This window comes from Eurosta solidaginis, chromosome 1 (assembly GCF_040869045.1).
Source record: "Eurosta solidaginis isolate ZX-2024a chromosome 1, ASM4086904v1, whole genome shotgun sequence".
NCBI classification, from domain to species: Eukaryota; Metazoa; Arthropoda; class Insecta; order Diptera; family Tephritidae; genus Eurosta; species Eurosta solidaginis.
The window spans coordinates 302532155-302552697 of NC_090319.1; the positions used below are offsets into that span (position 1 = coordinate 302532155).

The 20543-nt window shown below is 37.3% G+C and overlaps 1 protein-coding gene across 1 annotated transcript in view; it reads right to left on the reverse strand.

Annotated features, from left to right (window-relative positions):
• LOC137237541 (xanthine dehydrogenase-like) overlaps window positions 1-20543 on the reverse strand; it is a 35238-nt gene that overhangs the window by 7390 nt on the left and 7305 nt on the right. Inside the window, 2 exon segments of the mRNA XM_067761286.1 lie at window positions 2850-3118; window positions 4571-7183. Of these exon segments, the coding sequence (XP_067617387.1) occupies window positions 2850-3118; window positions 4571-7183 (2882 nt within the window).

The window sequence follows — 20543 nt, forward strand, 5'->3', positions numbered from 1 at the left end:
ATATGGGTATCAAATGAAAGGTGTTAATGAGTATTTTAAAAGGGAGTGGACCTTAGTTCTATAGGTGGAAGCCTTTTCGAGATATCGCCATAAAGGTGGACCAGGGGTGACTCTGGAATGCGTTTGTACGACATGGGTATCAAATTAAAGGAATAAAGGGTTTTAAAAGGTAGTGGTGGTAGTTGTATATGTGAAGGCGTTTACGAGATATAGACCAAAATGTGGACCAGGGTGACCCAGAACATCATCGGTCGGGTACCGCTAATTTATTTATATATATAATACCACGAATAGTATTCCTGCCAAAATTCCAAGGGCTTTTGATTTCGCCCTGCAGAAATTTTTCATTTTCTTCTACTTAATATGGTAGGTGTCACAACCATTTTAGAAAGTTTTTTCTAAAGTTATATTTTACGTCAATAAACCAATCCAATTACTATGTTTCATCCCTTTTTTCGTATTTCGTATAGAATTATGACATTTTTTTTTTCATTTTTCGTAATTTTAGATATCGAAAAAGTGGGCGAGGTCACAGTCGAATTTCGGCAATTTTTTATACCAATACAAAGTGAGTTCAGATAAGTACGGGAACTGAGTTAGTAAAGATATATCAGTTTTTGCTCAAGTTATCGTGTTAACGGCCGAGCGGAAGGACAGACGTCGACTGTGTATAAAAACTGGGCGTGGCTTCAACCGATTTCGGCCTTTTTCACAGAAAACAGTTATCGTCCTAGAATCTAAGCCCTACCAATTTCACAAGGATTGGTAAATTTTTGTTCGACTTATGGCATTAAAAGTATCCTAGACAAATGAAATGAAAAAGGGCGGAGCCACGCCCATTTTGAAATTTTCTTTTATTTTTGTATTTTGTTGCACCATATCATTACTGGAGTTGAATGTTGACATAAGTTACTTATATACTGTAAATATATTAAATTTTTGTTAAAATTTGACTTAAAAAAAAATTTTTTTAATAGTGGGCGTGGTCGTTCTCCGATTTTGCTAATTTTCATTAAGCATACATATAGTAATAGTAGTAACGTTCCTGTCAAATTTCATTATGATATCTTCAACGACTGCCAAATTACAGCTTGCAAAATTTTAAATTACCTTCTTTTAAAAGTGGGCGGTGCCACGTCCCTTGTCCAAAATTTTACTAATTTTCTATTGTGCCTCATAAGTTCAACCCACCTACCAAGCTTCATTGCTTTATCCGTCTTTGGTAATGAATTATCGCACTTTTTCGGTTTTTCTAAATTTTCGATATCGAAAAAGTGGGCGTCGTTATAGTCCGATATTGTTCATTTTAAATAGCCCAGGAACCTACGTACCAAATTTCATTAAGATACCTCAAAATTTACTCAAGTTATCGTGTTAAAGGACGGACGGACATGGCTCAATCACAATTTTTTTCGATCCTGATGATTTTGATATATGGAAGTCTATATCTATCTCGATTCCTTTACACCTGTACAACCAACCGTTATCCAATCAAAGTTAATATACTCTGTGAGCTCGGCTCAACTGAGTATAAAAATAACGGTCTGCTATACGTTTCCCTTGTTGTTTTGTCTTGCATTTTCACGTATAAAGTATCTTGATGTGAACTTTGTTCAAAACACATCAGTTATTGGGAGAAACAATTACTGGCTGAAATCCCAAACAAAGGAGCGATGACCACAATGCCTCCAAAAAAAATTGAGCCTCTCCGTTAACGGTATTAATCTGGTTGTCTATACCTGAATATTTTAGCCTGAGACATTATTCAATAAGAATAATTGGAAGAGAGACACCAAAGAGCCTACATCGTTAAAGTAACAATGATAACAAAGATGTCTCTCTTCCAATCATTCCTTCGGTGTTGATAGTCTTTTGCCGGATATATGTAGATTCGGTACTTTTCAGTTATGAGTACCAATAAGGTCCTAGCTCGACAATGTCGGAAACGATTTAATATGGCCACTTTCAACCTTCTAGGTCGTCCGTGAAGAATAAGAAAAATCTTTAAATGTATACCTCCATTTGCTTTAATCATTGTGAATTCATACAAGTGGCGAATATTTAAAAAAAAAAAACCCCGGTGTTGATAGTCTTTTGCCGGATATATGTAGATTCGGTACTTTTCAGTTATGAGTACCAATAAGGTCCTAGCTCGACAATGTCGGAAACGATTTAATATGGCCACTTTCAACCTTCTAGGTCGTCCGTGAAGAATAAGAAAAATCTTTAAATGTATACCTCCATTTGCTTTAATCATTGTGAATTCATACAAGTGGCGAATATTTGAAAAAAAAAAACCTTCACAATAGTAAACAGCCTGGATCACCTGTTAAATCGCTGTTCGATTACTTAAATCATTTGTTCAATAAAGTTTTTCAAACAGTTTTTTAGACGACTGGTATATTGCATTATTTACATATTTTAAAATGTTTGCTTAACTGCCTGCCCATATTTTCTCTATTAACTAAATTTCAAAAATTAACAATAATATGTAGTCTGATTTTCTGCAGATACATTTAAAAGAAAAGCTGGTTTGAAACACAAATACGCAGTTCAGGACGCTTCAATTTATTTATCGCGCTCAAAAAACAAACCTTTCTTCCATCCTCTGGCCATTCGCAACAGCCGTTCTCGCTGTCAACTATTATTTGACAGGTAGGTATGGGAATGAATGAATAGAAAGATTTTTCACTTGTATGAATTCACAATGACTTTAATTTTGAATCAAAATTTTACATGACCACTTAATTTTTTTCTAAAATTTTTGAAATTTGGTAGGGTAAGGCCACAAGCAGTGTCACATAATTAAGAAGAGGATCGGATAAGAGCTCATGTAAACAATGTCTTACCTCTCAATGGGAAAGTATTCCAATTGTTGATTATAATGTGTGCGATCACCAGTTTTATAAAAATTCAATTTCATCACATCCACTAAATCTTTTCCGACAATATGTGCGACATCTCTTATTATATGCTCCGCAGCAAACATGCCCTGTGGACCACCAAAACCTCTAAATGCTGTATTGGATGGTAAATTCGTTTTACAAAGCCAACCACCGACTTTGACATTTGGAATGCGATAACAATTTTCAAAATGTTTCATAGTGCGATCTAAAGACTTTGCAAGTAAAACAGGATTTAGTTTTAATGTGAGTTGGCTTGAAATGTGTATAACGTTTTGACTGCTGAGTGGAATACTATCACCCTATCTCTGATGCCATTTCGAAAACGTCCTATCACAAGAAAAGCTTTTGAAAAACCCCCTTCTTGAGCATTTGTTTCAAAAACGCGCCATTTGAGAACTTATTTAATACACTTTGACGTGAAATATAACGGTAATTAAAAAATTCTAAACCGGCTAGTTTTTTAAAACCAGTTATCTTTTGGGAACTCAAATTGGGAACTGATTAGTTGTTTGGTTATTTGGGCTTCTATTTTGGAACTAGATTCAACGGGTTACTTTTCTGGAAACCGGTTACTATTCTGGAACCATTTATATTTTTGAAATCAGGTCCTTTTTTGATGCCTATTACTTTTTTAGAACAGGCTACTTTGTTGGCACCAGTTACTTTTTTGGAATCAGTTACTGAAAACCGGCAATTTTTTTGTAATCGGTTACTTGCATGAAACCTTTGACTTTTTAGTACCTATTACTATTTTGAAACCAGTAAGCTTCTTGGAACCGGTTCCTTTTTCGGCACCAATTCCTTCTTTTTACCAAGTTCCTTTTTTGGAAACGGTTATTTTTTAGAATTGGTAATTTTTTTGGAACAGGTTACTTTTGGAATAGAGCGTTTTTAAAACTAATCCTGATATAGGGGGCCATATGCATAAAAGTAGTGAAGTCTATTTTTAATAGTAATCACCTAAAAATTATATTGGAACTTCAAGTGATTGCTGTGTAAAATGCGTTTACTGGATTATTGCATATGACCCAGGGATTATATTGTGACGAATATTAGTGATACTAAGTGATACTCACATCACTAATCTGATACTCAGTAAATAAAGCCACAACAACAATAAAGCGAGCTGCCACACTTGTATGTACGTAAACAAATTAATCATTATGTCTGCATATATGTCCATACAAGCAGCGGAGAGAAACGCGCAAACACATGCATATATCTGAGATACTTCCAAAAGTAGGCAATCATCGGTGGAAGTATCACTCACATATATACGGGCATATGGCTATGCGAGAAGCTATAATCGTGCATCTGTGGTTATAGCTGAGAAATTTATAGCTGGTAAACAAGTAGTAAATTCTAGAAATAGAAACGCCTAGAAATATGCCAACGAGGAAACCTAAGAGTATAAACGCAGCACCAGCTGAGGCACGATCAATCAGTTTGATTTAAGCAAGCTATAAGTTGTGAAGCATCAGTGTTATTGTGAATTATTGAATATTAGAATTATTTATTCAACAGTTTAGCGATACGAACGTTAGTAGAAGGTTGCAAATAAGAGGAATTACACTAAATTCGTTACATTATTCTGATATAGAGCATTTCTGAACTGGCAGCCGAGATAGGGTGATATTTCTAGCAGTCGTCGATTTAAGACTTACCGAAAATGACAAATCCATTGACAAGCCAGCATTAGCATAACATTCAATATCACATGCGGTTATGAGTCCCTCTTTTGTGAAACCCAGTTTATATTTGAATAGGGATGGATGCCGTGTTCCAGTTGACATCATATCTTCATCACGATCCAACATGCAACGCACTGGTCTCCGCAGACGATGGCAAGCTAGAGCAACTGGAAGTGCTAGAATAAGAGAGCGTGACTCTTTACCACCGAAACCGCCACCCAAACGTTTCGCACGACAAACGACCTTATGGCAGGGCAGCGCTAAAACGTGCGCAGCCAACCTTTGTATTTCCGAAGGATTTTGTGTAGAACAAAACAATTCAATTTCATCAGAATCACGTGGGGTCGCTACACAAACATTAGTCTCTAAATAGAAATGCTCTTGCCCACCCATGCGACAGCTACCTTCATAAACGTGATCAGACACGCTAAACGCTTGTTCTAAATTACCTTTCTCAATGAATTGTGGATAGTGGTCAAAATATGATTTATGCTCGATGGCTTGTTCAATTGTTATAATAACGGGAGATAACTCCTCATACTTGATATGCACTAGACGAGCTGCACGTTGTGCCAAAACTTGACTGTCCGCAACAATGGCACCAATCACTTGTCCTTGGCAATTAACTTTGCCAGCAGCAAAAACTTCTTCATCATGTAGAAACGAACCAACTGCGTTTTCATGCTCACTTAAATCTTTGCTAGAGAAGAAGGCGTGAACACCTTGTTGCCGTAGCGCCTCTGATGCATCAATAGATATGATATTAGCATGCGCTTTAGTACTTAGAACGAGTGCTAAATAAAGTTCATTCACTTGTGGTGGTATATCGTCACAATAAATTGCTTCACCCGTTGCTTGTTTCAAAGCTGAGGCATGTACTTGTGGTCTACCAATGGGATCGCAAATCGATTGTTCACTGCATACTTTCTCGAAGAGTTGTGCACTCTTTAAAATTGGTGTATGAAAAGTATTGGCCCCACTCAACTCCCGCTCTGGTATGTCATCAAATTGCATAATACCAGATTTTATCAATTCCTGACTTATAGCTAGGTAAGCTTTATAGAATAGACTAATTACCAGTGAACGACGATAGGCTATCATGCCGCCCGGAGCGGATGGCTCTAAGGGTAATTCGGCGCATAAACTTTCTGCCACACGCTCAACCAAGATGCGGTTCCATTTCTGTTTCAACATTATTTGCGATGTTTTTGGTGTCATTACAGTTATGGGCGCCATTCCGCCAAATGCCATGTATATATTTCCAATCACATTCGTGTGCGGTTCAAAGGTCACATTTATGGCTGTATTCACGATTGCTATATCATCATCTCTTCTGCGTGCTTGCTTGAATGCCACAAAATATTGATCTTTCATACTCTTCGGGAAGTAAATTCCCACCAATACCTCGTGTGGCGCGATGATATTCTTACGATAGCTGATAAAGAAGCCCGGTCCCATTTGCACTTCACGCGTTTGGATTTGCCCATCAATCAGGCTACATACTTTGAGTTGAGCACAAGCTGCTGTCAATATAGGATTCATATCGGAAATCGGACTGCCTGTCATGATGTTGCCACCCAATGAAGCAACATTTCGTATTTGTTTGCCAGCGAAATAGTGAAGCATTTTCACAGCACAGCGAAAGAAACGTGTCTCCTGCTCGGGTAATTTTTCTATGCGTTCGCGTAAATAGTCTTCAATATCCATTAAGGTAACAGCCGAACCAAATAATATGCTATCCTTCAATTCGCGTATCTCATTCAATTCAGGAACTTTAATGGGGTTTATGTGTACGGTATATAAGAACTGCTTAAATTTCATTTCAACGCCAACTTCGGTATTCCCGACAATAATTTTACCATGAGGATGTTCGGATTTTAATTTTAACAAATCTACCAAGTCTACCGGTCGATACCATATGGAGCGCGGCCCAATAAAAACCAAATTATCAACATCATATTGTGAATTTAAATGCAACTCTGGCGGAAAAATGGGTTCCTGACTTGGATCGAAAGGCAGAAATTTACTTCTTTCAAATAGTTGATCATCAACATTTATGTCAGCTCCGCATCCATTACCATTTTCTTTCGATTTCAACTTACAACATTTATCACCCATACCGCAGCTAAATTCTTTAGTGAATGTCTTGTAACCTTCCAAAATGGGACGATAGCCTGTACAGCGGCATAGATTACCTTGAAAAGCAATTTCTAGATCTTTCATCGACGGTAATGGCATACTTCTCAATAGTGCGTACATAGACATGACAATGCCGGGCGTACAGAAACCGCATTGACTTCCATGTGCTTTTGCAAGACGTTCCTGCACTGGATGTAAGCGGGTGCGTGTGCTGCCAATTCCTTCTATGGTGGTAACTGCGCAACCGTGCATGGCGCACACTGGCATCAGGCAGGCATTCACCGCCAAATGTTTGAAGCTGTTGGTGGCTCGATCAAAGCGTGAAAGCATAACTGTACATGCGCCACAGCCTCCTTCGCCGCAACCGAGTTTCGTGCCGCAAAGGCGCAACTTTTGTCGTAAATATGTTAGCAGCGTACATTCTGGATCTGGTGATGGCTCAGTGACCTGGAAATGAAAATAAGCAAAGCTTTATATGAGAATTAATCAAATGAAATGAAGATTATTCTTGCTTGAACTTATATGAAGTTGACTTTGCTTTCCGATAAAAGTTTACGCGGTCGTATCAATTCTTACCTAAATGTGGGCTTAAAAATTAAATGCGTATTTTCTTTAACCAGATTTACAGACGCATTGTTACGCACCGCAAAAGCACTGGGTTTAAAATTAAAGAAATAAATGAAAGATTAACTCATATATATTTACAGCAATATTTTCCTGTTTTAACTTCAACGAATACTAATGGATTTGGTATAAGACCCAACCCACTTGGCTAGCGGAGAAATGCGGTGTCCGGGAACTTCTTGATTACATGAAGTCATACTTATAGTGCCTACAATACAACAATCGATGTGACTTCTCCAGGGATTCAAGGGGTTGAAAAGCTCAATTCAAAGCTTTATCGTTTCACAACTTCCGAAACCCAATTGTCAACCTCGCCTACGCGAGGGAAAGCCCGTAACAAATATAAATGTATCATACCTATATTTAAGAGTCGATACACTGGCGACTCCAAGTTTCTTATGGAACTAGAATGTGGGGGGATCACCTAGAAGGTTCAATGTTTTCATATTAAATATTTATTACTACAACAACAGCGAAATGTGATTTCACCATATTTTTCGTACTGTCAAATTGTTTTGGTTGTATCTATCATTGCCTACTTAGTAGTCGAACCCACAAATCGCTTCAATTTCGGCGGAATTAGCTCACTTCATATCTCGTTTAATCTTCTGTCTAGCGTTTCGTTCTAAATAATTAAGCACACCATCGGTCAGATCTATACGACTTGAAATATCCTGGGGGTTACCCAAGATAAAAGACGACACATACCATCTCTTTGACGAACCAGACAAAACGACTTCTTATTAATCGATTTTCTTTAGTTGACGCTGCAGATTATTATTCGCGCAGTAGAACTTAAGCAAGTTTTGCCTTCACTGGCCTGGATAAAACGGCAGCTAAAGTTTGTTTTGCATAAAATGGCCGACGATATACTTTCGGTTATCAGTAAGTACTCCCATTGGAGTTAGCAGGTAATCGAAAAGTTAGGATCTATTTCAACTAACTAAAATTACACTTTATAAGTCTCCCATCATACCCGTGCTGATGTATTGCTCAGAAACACGGATTGTTTCGAAAGAAGTATTCGGGAGGAAAGTGTCAAGAAGATTTATGCTATTTCCCGTCTTACCAAAGCCGTGTTTTGATGAAAGGTTAATGATGGCCGTAGCTAAAATTAGTTTAAGGAACATAAGCTTGAAGGTTTCGTTGTCGGGGTCTCGTTATGCGAGTGGATGAAGAGGACTTTAAATCGCCTATTTCACTGCAAAACCAACTGTGTTCATCTTTTAATCGAACCCGGAAAAAATATTAATTTTTGGCTTACATCAAAGCGTCAACAATGCCACCGATAGTATACTAAAGTTTTTTTACTCTAGATCGATATTATTAGTATCATGTTATAAAAGTGAAAATGTGAGCTTGCCAAAATCGGTTTAAAATCGGTTTTATAATCTCTTTATGTAAAGAATGATCCTCTTATTTCAAGCATCAAGGAATTCAAATAGACACAAAGCTCATCTACAAATTAATATGCACAGTTAAAAGTAGGGGACGCAACTATAACCCTAATAAAAGTTTTTTTAATTATAGAACTTGCCAAGCCACTGTATTTTGATTGTAGTTGTCCTGTCACTCACTAGTCGGATCATTTGGTTGGTTAAGTCAAATAGCCGTCTAGGGAGATTTTTGTCATATATAAAGAGTACTTGAAAGGCCAAAATATACCGCCATTCCTTTCTTTGAATTAAATTTTTGAATGAAACTGTATGAAAAAACAAGTAAGGAAGGCTAAGTTCGGGTGTAACCGAACATTACATACTCAGTTGAGAGCTATGGAGACAAAATAAGGGAAAATCACCACGTAGGAAAATGAACCTAGTGTAACCCTGGAATGTGTTTTTATGACATGTGTATCAAATGGAAGGTATTAAAGAGTATTTAAAGAGGGAGTGTTCTATAGGTGGACACCTTTTCGAGATATCGCCATAAAGGTGGACCAGGGCTGACTCTAGAATTTGTTTGTACGATATGGGTATCAAATGAAAGGTGTTAATGAGTATTTTAAAAGGGAGTGGGCCTTAGTTCTATAGGTGGACGCCTTTTCGGGATATCGTTATAAAGGTGGACCAGGGGTGACTCTAGAATTAGTTTGTACGATATGGGTACCAAATAAAAGGTGTTAATGAGTATTTTAAAAGGGAGTGGGCTTAGTTCTATGGGTGGACGCCTTTTCGAGATATCGCCATAAAGGTGGACCAGGGGGGACTCTAGAATTAATTTGTACGATATGGGTATCAAATGAAAGGTGTCAATGAGTATTTTAAAAGTGGGTGGGTCTTAGTTCTATGGGTGGACGCCTTTTCGAGATATCGCCATAAAGGTGGACCAGGGATGACTCTAGAATTTGTTTGTACGATATGGGTATCAAATGAAAGGTGTTAATGAGTATTTTAAAAGGGAGTGGGGCTTAGTTCTATAGGTGGACGCCTTTTCGACATATCGCCATAAAGGTGGACCAGGGGTGACTCTAGAATTTGTTTGTACGATATGGGTATCAAATGAAAGGTGTTAATGAGTATTTTAAAAGGGAGTGGGCCTTAGTTCTATAGGTGGACGCCTTTTCGGGATATCGTTATAAAGGTGGACCAGGGGTGACTCTAGAATTAGTTTGTACGATATGGGTACCAAATAAAAGGTGTTAATGAGTATTTTAAAAGGGAGTGGGCTTAGTTCTATGGGTGGACGCCTTTTCGAGATATCGCCATAAAGGTGGACCAGGGGGGACTCTAGAATTAATTTGTACGATATGGGTATCAAATGAAAGGTGTCAATGAGTATTTTAAAAGTGGGTGGGTCTTAGTTCTATGGGTGGACGCCTTTTCGAGATATCGCCATAAAGGTGGACCAGGGATGACTCTAGAATTTGTTTGTACGATATGGGTATCAAATGAAAGGTGTTAATGAGTATTTTGAAAGGGAGTGGGCTTTAGTTCTATACGTGGACGCCTTTTCGAGATATCGCCATAAAGGTGGACCAGGGGTGATTTAGAATTTTTTTACGATATGGGTATCAAATGAAAGGTGTTAACGAGTATTTTAAAAGGGAGTGGGCCTTAATTCTATAGGTGGACGCCTTTTCGATATATCGCCAAAAAGGTGGACCAGGGGTGACTCTATAATATGTTTGTACAATATGGGTGTCAAATTAAAGGTATTAATAAGAATTTTAAAAGGGAGTGGTGGTAGTTGTATATGTGAAGGCGTTTTCGAGATATCGACCAAAATGTGGACCAGGGTGACCCAGAACATCATCTGTCGGGTACCGCTAATTTATTTATATATGTAATACCACGAACAGTATTCCTGCCATGATTCCAAGGGCTTTTGATTTCGCCCTGCAGAACTTTTTCATTTTCTTTTACTTAATATCGTAGGTGTCACACCTATTTTACAAAGTTTTTTTCTAAAGTTATATTTTGCGTCAATAAACCAATCCAATTACCATGTTTCAACCATTTTTTCGTATTTGGTATAGAATTATGGCACTTTTTTCATTTTTCGTAATTTTCGATATCGAAAAAGTGGGCGTGGTCATAGTCAGATTTCGGCCATTTTTTTTACCAATAGAAAGTGAGTTCAGATAATTATGTGAACTGCGTTTAGTAAAGATATATCGATTTTTGCTCAAGTTATCGTGTTAATGGCCGAGCGGAAGGACAGACGGTCGACTGTGTATAAAAACTGGGCGTGGCTTCAACCGATTTCGCCCTTTTTCACACAAAACAGTTATCGTCTTAGGGTCTAAGCCGCTACCAAATTTCACAAGGATTGGTAAATTTTTGTTCGACTTATGGCATTAAATGTATCCTAGACCAATCAAATTAAAAGGGCGGAGCCACGCCCATTTTGAAATTTTCTTTTATTTTTGTATTTTGTTGCACCATATCATTACTGGAGTTGAATGTTGACATAATTTACTTATATACTGTAAAGATATTAAATTTTTTGTAAAAATTTCACTTTAAAAAAAAATTTTTTTAAAAGTGGGCGTGGTCGTTCTCCGATTTTGCTAATTTTTATTAAGCATACATATAGTAATAGGAGTAACGTTCCTGCCAAATTTCATCAAGATATCTTCAACGACTGCCAAATTACAGCTTGAAAAACTTCTAAATTACCTTCTTTTAAAAGTGGGCGGTGCCACGCCCATTGTCCAAAATTTTACTTATTTTTTATTCTGCGTCATAAGCTCATCGCACCTACCAAGTTTCATCGCTTTATCCCTCTTTGGTAATGAATTATTGTAATTTTTCGATTTTTCGAAATTTTCGATATCGTTCGTTTTAAATAGCGATCTGAGACGAGCGCCCAGGAATCTACATACAAAATTTCGTCAAGATATCTCAAAATTTACTCAAGTTATCGTGTTAACGGACAGACGGACGGACGGGCGGACATGGCTTGATTCAATTTTTTTTCGATACTGATGATTTTGATATATGGAAGTCTATATCTATCTCGATTCCTTTATACCTGTACAACCAACCGTTATCCACTCAAAGTTAATATACTCTGTGAGCTCTGCTCAATTGAGTATAATAAAACTTCATATGCGTTTTTCCAAAAAATTCAAATTTTGGATTACTTCTGTTGACAATAAAACGAGCGATGCATAGATTACCTAAGAACGAGTGAGCAGAGCAGAGCATCATTTTAGATTTTTTCTGGATATTCCTCAATTTCTTATAAGCATTTGTAATTTCTTCATTCTGGTAATATTATTTAAAGTACTTATACAAAATTACACCCGCTACTTTGCATGGGAAAACGAAAATCGTCATGAAACAACTTTTAACATAACGTGAACAATAGGGGGACTCATGTAACCGTATAAATGCCTTATAAAGTGTGTAAACGTATAAATTTATCTAGTGCGTAAACGAGCTGTCAAATTTTGTATGAAAAATCATTCACACAATAGGGGACTCATGAAAGCATATAAACTTAAAAGGTGTAAAATTATATCCATTTACACACGCTGTTATATGAACGCACCTAGTAATACTCTTGATAAACTTGATTGTTCATCAGCTGTATTATTGCCAAACAAAATTTTTTGATTGTTATACAAATTAAAAAAATGCCAAGATTAATTGAAAAATCAAAACTAGAACGCCTTTACTTGCTGATGTTGGAGATTTCTGATAATGCCTGCTGTAATGTCTGCAAGGTTGCATTCCTTTGAGTTTATTGCGTTTACACAATAGGGGGACTCATGTAACCGTATAAATGCCTTATAAAGTGTGTAAACGTATAAATTTGTGTAAATTTACGCGCACATTTCATTGTGTAAACGCGGTAACCTCAAAAGGAATGCAACCTTGCAGACATTACATCAGGCATTTTCGTCAGTAATATCCAACATCAGCAAGTCATTTACAAGAATATCTTAGTAAAGACGTTTTAGTTTTGATTTTTCACTTAATCTTAGCATTTTTTAATTTGTATAACAATCAAAAAATTTTTGCTTGGCAATAATGCAGCTGATGAACAATCAAGTTTATCAAGAGTATTTCTAGGTGCGTTCATATAACAGCGTGTGTAAATGGATATAATTTTACACCTTATAAGTTTATATGCTTTCATGAGTCCCCCTAATGAAATATGCGCGTAAATTTATACAAATTGTGTAAATGATTTTTCATACAAAATTTGGCAGCTCGTTTACGCACTAGATAAATTTATACGTTTACACACTTTATAAGGCATTTATACGGTTACATGAGTCCCCCTAATTTGTATAAATTTACGCGCATATTTCATTGTGTAAACGCAATAAACTCAAAGGAATGCAACCTTGCAGACATTACAGCAGGCAATTTCATCAGAAATCTCCAACATCAGCAATTTAAGGCGTTTTAGTTTTGATTTTTCACTTAATCTTGGCATTTTTTAATTTGTATAACAATCAAAAAAATTTTGTTTGGCAATAATACAGCTGATAAACAATCAAGTTTATCAAGAGTATTACTAGGTGCGTTCATATAACCGCGTGTGTAAATGGATATAATTTTACACCTTATAAGTTTATATGCTTTCATGAATCCCCCTAATATTTTCACAACATCAAAGCGATTTTTTATTCGGCCCACACCTGTACATTTACGTATCGACTGCTGAGTGGAATATCACCCTACGCTGGATGGCAGTTCTCAGATAGAAATTTTTTCAAAAAGGCCCATCTCAGGAGTTGTTTAAAAAACGTCCTATCTGAGAATTCGGTTGCCGAATTTGGCCTCAGAATTTTTATAATAACCCATATATGTAATACTCCTATATTGCTGCAAAAGGCTTAGTACATACCCAAACATCAGAGTGCCGATATATTGCTGTTTAAACGTTTTTGTTTTTGTATTCAATAATCGAATGTACCTAAATTTTAATTTTTTCTTGTCACACTTATTCTGCTACAATCAAAAACATTTTATAGGCTGTCTTTTTTTAATTTCGAAAACACATTGCCATGGTGGAATCACCAGGTGAAGTAAATAAAAAAGAACCGAAGATGTATGCTATCTGAAACGGTGAGAAGAGGGTAAAATTTTTACCCGCTTTGAAAAAATAGGTGTAGAAAAATAAATACCTTGCTACGAAAGCCATTACAGAAACTGCTTTTTTCAGCATATCAGTGCAACCTACCGTAAATGTAAAATTTAATACAAAGGACCAGTGCGAGTTTACATTACTTTTAGGATCGAATAAAAGTAAAGAATTCAATTTGGCCACTTTAGCTGTAATGAGCAGTAAAATTCGATGAATGCGGCCAAAGTAAACTGACCGCAACTTCAACTGCAGTTGAAACTTTCATTGAAAAACCGGGCATAAAAGAAACATGTGTTAGTCATATATTGTAGGTATATACGTCAGATATTTAGTTGAACTTTTCCGGTTTCGGTTTTACAGTCACACTTGGAAGTGATCGTGATACTCTTAAATGTGTTTTCATCCCTTAAAATTCATTGACATGTTCATCTGCTTTGTTGATTTGTCGTTGAGAGTCGGGAGAAAAACATATGCTCTTCCAAATAAAAATAACAAAGTTAATCAAAAGATGCCCCAAAATTTCTTGACAGTTGTATTCATGATGTATTAGTTATGTTACCAAGTTATTGTTTACCAAAATATGTCAGGGCATATACTAGCCCAGCGGCAGTCTGCCTAGAACCAGAAGATGTTGTTGTTGTTGTTGTTGCATTAAAGATAAAGACACTCCCCGAAGATTTTGGGGAGTGTTATCGATGTTGATGGCCTTTGCCTGATATATATCCGGCACGTTCCAGTAACAAAGCACCATTAAAGTACTAACCCGACCATCTCAGGAACGATTAACAAATATGACCACATTAATCCTTCTAGGCCATTTCGCCGCAGAAGATGCTGATCCGAAGCGATCTGGATTCATATATTCTAATTTACAATCCTATCTTAGTTGTCTGAGTTTTAGGACAAACCAGCAACAGTGAGTTACAATTTTTTGTATATTTAGAATAATACTGTTTTAGCGAAGTATTTTCAAAATAAGGTATAATACGACAGTTTTGGTGTTCTTGATGTAGGAATGACAGAAGCATTTTTCTTCAGTAGCGCTGCACAGCTGAAGATCCTTGTTGTTAGTGTGTTTAAACAAAGACCTGTTTCGATTTTTTTGGGAACAAATTAAACATATATAATGAAAACATCAAAAATATGGACATATTAGTTTAGCACGGCCTTACTAATGGAAGCCAGCACCAAATGAAGAATCTCTGAAATTAAATCCAGTAAAGGTCCATCGATGTTCACCTAATAGTTTATGTGAAAAAAGTACTAAAAGTGCAAAAAGCAAAATTTTCAGATAGCCGAATGACAGATCAAAGAAGAATTTAGAGCGAGACAATTGACGGCTTACTTCACCTGGTTATTCCACCATGCACATTGCGAGCATTTTCTATTAGCAATATAAGGAGTATTACACATCGTTAGCTTAATGTGAAAATGTGCTAAGTCAACTTTTACGAATTTTACAGGAGACGAAAAAAAAATGAATAAAATTTGAAATAACTTCTTTTTCAAAACTGTGAATGAGGATACCTTAGTTACAATACTTTTGAATGTAGAATCTTTGAAAAATAATCTTTAAAAAAAATCTCTAAAAATAAATAACAAGTAAAGGCTCAAAACAAAATTTTTCTCCTGCCTTAGCACTTTTTACTCAGAATGTTTCCCCATCACTCCTCACCTTTAATGATTGAAATATAACATTAAAACTATATATTTCACAAAAAATACTATTTATTTGTCAAACTATTTCTAACGGTTCTGATTTGGACTCTTTTGCCGGATGGTGTGCAGACAATAATTTATTTTTAAATTCAAACAAATGCTGTTTTGTGTCTTATTCCACAAAGACAACTGCCACATGCTTTATCTACAAATTAAATGCTAAATCTCTTAATCGTTGCCGAAAGAGTAAAGACTTGGGTGTAATTTTTGACTGCAAAGTCTCTTTTCTAGTCACATTGACTTCTTTGTTTCAAAATTTGTTGCAATGGTTGGGTTCAGTAGACGTAACACCAGGGAATTTAAGGACCCTATGACGTTGAAGGCACTTTATATATCCTTGGTCAGAAAGGGTCTTGAATATTGCTCAATAATATGGAATCCTTTCTATGAATCTAACTCCTATAAAATTGAGAAACTTCAAACAATTTTTACAAAAATTGCTTTACGTATGCTTAACTGGCCAGACGGCCTCCCATCATATACCAGCAAGTACAAATTACTTGGCCTTCAGGCTTTGCATGACAGAAGAACTTTTATCTCACTCATGCTTGCCTATAATGTATTAAACTTTAGCGGGAATTGCTCTGATTTATCTAATTTGTTCATTCCATATACTCCACTGCGTAATCTTCGGCATAACAAATTATTTATCGAAATAACTCATAAAACGAATTATGCTATGAATGAACCTAAAACTAGGACATGCATGCATGTATGGAGTACTCGGTATTGACCAACCGAGTACTTCAAATTTAACCACAATTCATACAAAAAATATGGTCCAATTAACATTGCGATGTCCTAGGACTGGACCATATACTCCAGCTCCGCATTATATCAGAGCAATCCATGGAGTACCCACAGTCCAATAAACATCGTGTTGTCATTACAATCGTTAAAAACGAGCAATGATCGGCTTACAATGTGTTCGTGTAGAAACATGAGTGCGTCCATTGATGCATTACAGTGGAGTATAATGGTAAGTACTCCAGTGGACCACATGATCCAACGATTTTTGCAGGGATGTTTATTGGACTGTGGGTACTCCATGGATTACTCTGATGTAATGCGGAGCTGGAGTATATGGTCCAGTCCTAGGACATCGCAATGTTAATTGGACCATATTTTTTGTATGAATTCTGGTTAATTTTGAAGCACTCGGTTGGTCCATAGCGAGTACTCCATACATGCATGCATGGAGTACTCGCGATTTTTGCAGGGTATACATCTAGCAAATCGATTCAGTAGTGTTATTAATTTTAATAACAGCTTATATAAGTTTTAGCTTGAATTGTTTTCTATTTTTAACTAGTCTGTAAGAAAGCATGTAGTTATCGACATGTAAGAATTGAAGTAGATTATGGTCAGCGCAAAGCATTTATCAAACACCAAAGGCATGTCTCAATTGGGTGAATCCAATTTCAAGGGGTTGTGTTGCGCAACCCTCTCAAGGGGTTGTCAGCGCAATATATAGCTTTTCCAACCCAATTGTCAACCTCACCTACCCGTGGCGAATCCTGTTTCATTGACAGCCGAGGCTCTGGCGTCCCCAAGTTCCTAATGGAACTAGGGGTTGGGTAGGGCGGGATGGTCTAGAGTTTAATGTGGTCATATAAATCGTTCCCGAGATGGTCGGGCTAGTACCTTAATAGTGCTTTATCCGGCAAAGTACCATCAACATCAATCAAAGCCTTCGGGGAGTGTCTTTATCGTTAATACAACAACAACAACAACAAAACAAGTACTTTTAGACTGAATGAATTAAATAAATAAATAAAATGAACGCACAATGAAATGACTAGTAATTCAGATTGATATTATTGATAGCTTGACTTAGCACATTCCTTTTAACATCTGATGACTTAGCACATTTACACATCATTGCCCGCAGCACGTAAAAATGAAAAATATACATATTTTTTTTTTTGTGATCGATGTATTTTGAATTCAGTTTTAAAACTGCATTAAAATACAATTTAAAAAACAGAGTGACTTAGCACATTTTCACATTAAGCTAACGAATGTATGTATGTAATAACCGCCTTATCTCACTTCAAATGTATTCAATTTGTGCTCAGATCGAGGGATTTTGAAAATATATTGAGTTAAGAATTTTTTTATAAAAGTTTTAAGTAAGTTCTTCAAATCTTCATCTTCAAACAAAACACGAAATAAGTCGTTTTTCATAAATTAACTGAGATAGGGTGTTTTCGAATCAGTCCCCGAGATAAGGGGATATTCCACTCAGCAATCGGCCGCCATGGTGTGATGGTGGCGTGCTCCGCCTACCAAACCGGACAAACTAACATCACAATTTTATAAACACGTTTTTTCAATTAGAAGAAAATTTTTCTAAGCGGGGTTGCTCCTCGGCAATGTTTGGCAAGCACTCCGGGTGTATTTCTGTCATGAAAAGCTTCTCAGTGAAAACTCATCTGCCTTGCAGATGCCATTCGAAGTCTGCATAATAAAACAAGCCAATTTGTAGGAAAAATTAAAAGGAGCACGACGCAAATTGGAAGTGAGAAGCTCAGCCTAAAATCTCTTCGGAGGTTATCGCGTCTTACATTTATTTTTTATTTAATCGAGATATGAAGCTACCACAGTATACTTTTAAAAGCACAATAGCTTTGGGGCGTAAAAGCAATATTCAAAACCGGTAGATCTCATAATGAAATAGTTTAATTTGACTTGAAAAAACTTTCATTTAATTTAAGGAAATTTTCATTTGACTTGAAAAAAGATTAATTTGACCAAAGTGCTACACATCCGTATGTATTAAATCGAATAACCTAGCGACTTACTTACTTACTTACTTAATTGGCGCTTAACCGTCTAAACGGTTATGGCCGTCCAACAAGGCGCGCCAGTCGCTCCTTCGCTCCGCCAACCGGCGCCAATTGGTCACACCAAGGGAGTTTAAATCGTTTTCCACCTGGTCCTTCCAACGGAGTGGGGGCCGCCCTCTACCTCTGCTTCCATAGGCGGGTTCCGATAGAAACACTTTCTTGGCCGGAGCATCATCTTTCATTCGCATAACATGGCCTAGCCAGCGCAGCCGCTGCGTTTTAATTCGCTGGACTATGTTGATGTCTGCGTATAGCTCGTACAGCTCATCATTAAATCTTCTTCGGTACTCGCCATCGCCAACGCGTAGAGGTCCATAAATCTTTCGAAGAACTTTTCTCTCGAACACTCCCAAAGCCGCTTCATCTGCTGTTGTCATGGTCCATGCTTCTGCCCCATATAGCAGGACGGGTACGATAAGTGACTTGTAGAGTATGATTTTCGTTCGCCGAGAGAGGACTTTACTTTTCAATTGCCTACCTAGTCCAAAGTAGCATTTATTGGCAAGATTGATTCTTCGTTGGATTTCAGTGCTGATGTTGTTGCTAATGTTGATGCTGGTTCCCAAATAAACGAAGTCTTTTACTATTTCGAAATTATGGCTGCCAACAGTAGCGTGGTTGCCAAGGCGCATATACGCTGACTCTTTGCTCGATGACAGCAGGTACTTCGTTTTGTCCTCATTCACCATCAAACCCATCTTTACCGCTTCTTTTTCCAGCTTGAAGTAAGCAGAACTAACAGCGCGGGTGTTTAGGCCGATGATATCAATGTCATCAGCATATGCCACTAATTGCACGCTTTTATAGTATATTGTTCCAGTGCGGTTAAGTTCTGCAGCTAGTATAATTTTCTCCAGCATCAAATTAAAGAAATCGCACGATAGGGGGTCACCCTGTCTGAAACCTCGTTTAGTTTCGAACGGCTCAGAGAGGTCCTTCCCAATTCTGACTGAGCTGATGGCGTTGCTCAACGTCATTTTGCACAGCCGTATAAGTTTTGCGGGGAAACCAAATTCAGACATAGCGGCATATAGGCAGCTCCTTTTCGTGCTGTCGAAGGCGGCTTTAAAGTCGACGAAGAGGTGGTGTGTGTCGATTCTCTTTTCACGGGTTTTTTCCAAGATTTGGCGCATTGTGAAAATCTGGTCGATGGTAGATTTACCAGGTCTGAAGCCGCACTGATAAGGTCCAATCAGCCGGTTCACGGTGGGCTTCAATCTTTCGCACAATACACTTGAAAGGACCTTATATGCGATATTAAGAAGGCTGATTCCACGATAGTTGGTGCATTTTGCAGTATCCCCCTTCTTGTGGACTGGGCAAAGAACACTTAGATTCCAACCGTCGGGCATGCTTTCGTCCGCCCATATTTTGCTAAGAAGCTGCTGCATGCGCCTTACCAACTCCTCGCCGCCGAACTTGAATAGCTTCGCAGGAAATCCATCAGCGCCCACGGCCTTGTTGTTTTTCAATCTGGTTATTGCTATTCTAACTTCGTCATAATCGGGCGGGGGGACATATATTCCATCATCATCGATTGCGGGATCGGGTTCTTCATCTCTGCGCGGTGAATTGCTGCCTCCATTTAGGAGAACAGAGAAGTGTTCCCTCCATAATCTAATCCTAGCGACTTAGGCCCGGTTTTAAGTGCTAGTTAAAATTTCAGTCAAAGTTGACTGCAGTGTAACCCTGCCACTTCGATCAATAACGTAAAATTTTACTGCTCCTCTAAGTTTAAGCGGCCATAGCGGCAAGGTAAAACTCTCGTGATTTAAAACTTGGCTGTCCACATTCGGCCCGGAAATTTTAGTACACAAATTTTCGAATTTTTTTCGTAAGCGATTTTTCGACCTATTTCTTCATTATACTTCTTTTTCGTCTATACCAATTTTTGTGATTTTCCTGACGAATAGCCACTTCCTTCCATTTCCCCTGAAATCTTGATACTTTTTGTTTTGGTACAAACCAGAATCCTTGTTTATAATTATTGCTCTAAAGAATTTCTATATTAATTGAAACACAATTTTTTTGCATGAGTTATAGTTAATTTTGGAGTAGTTTTTTCATGCATA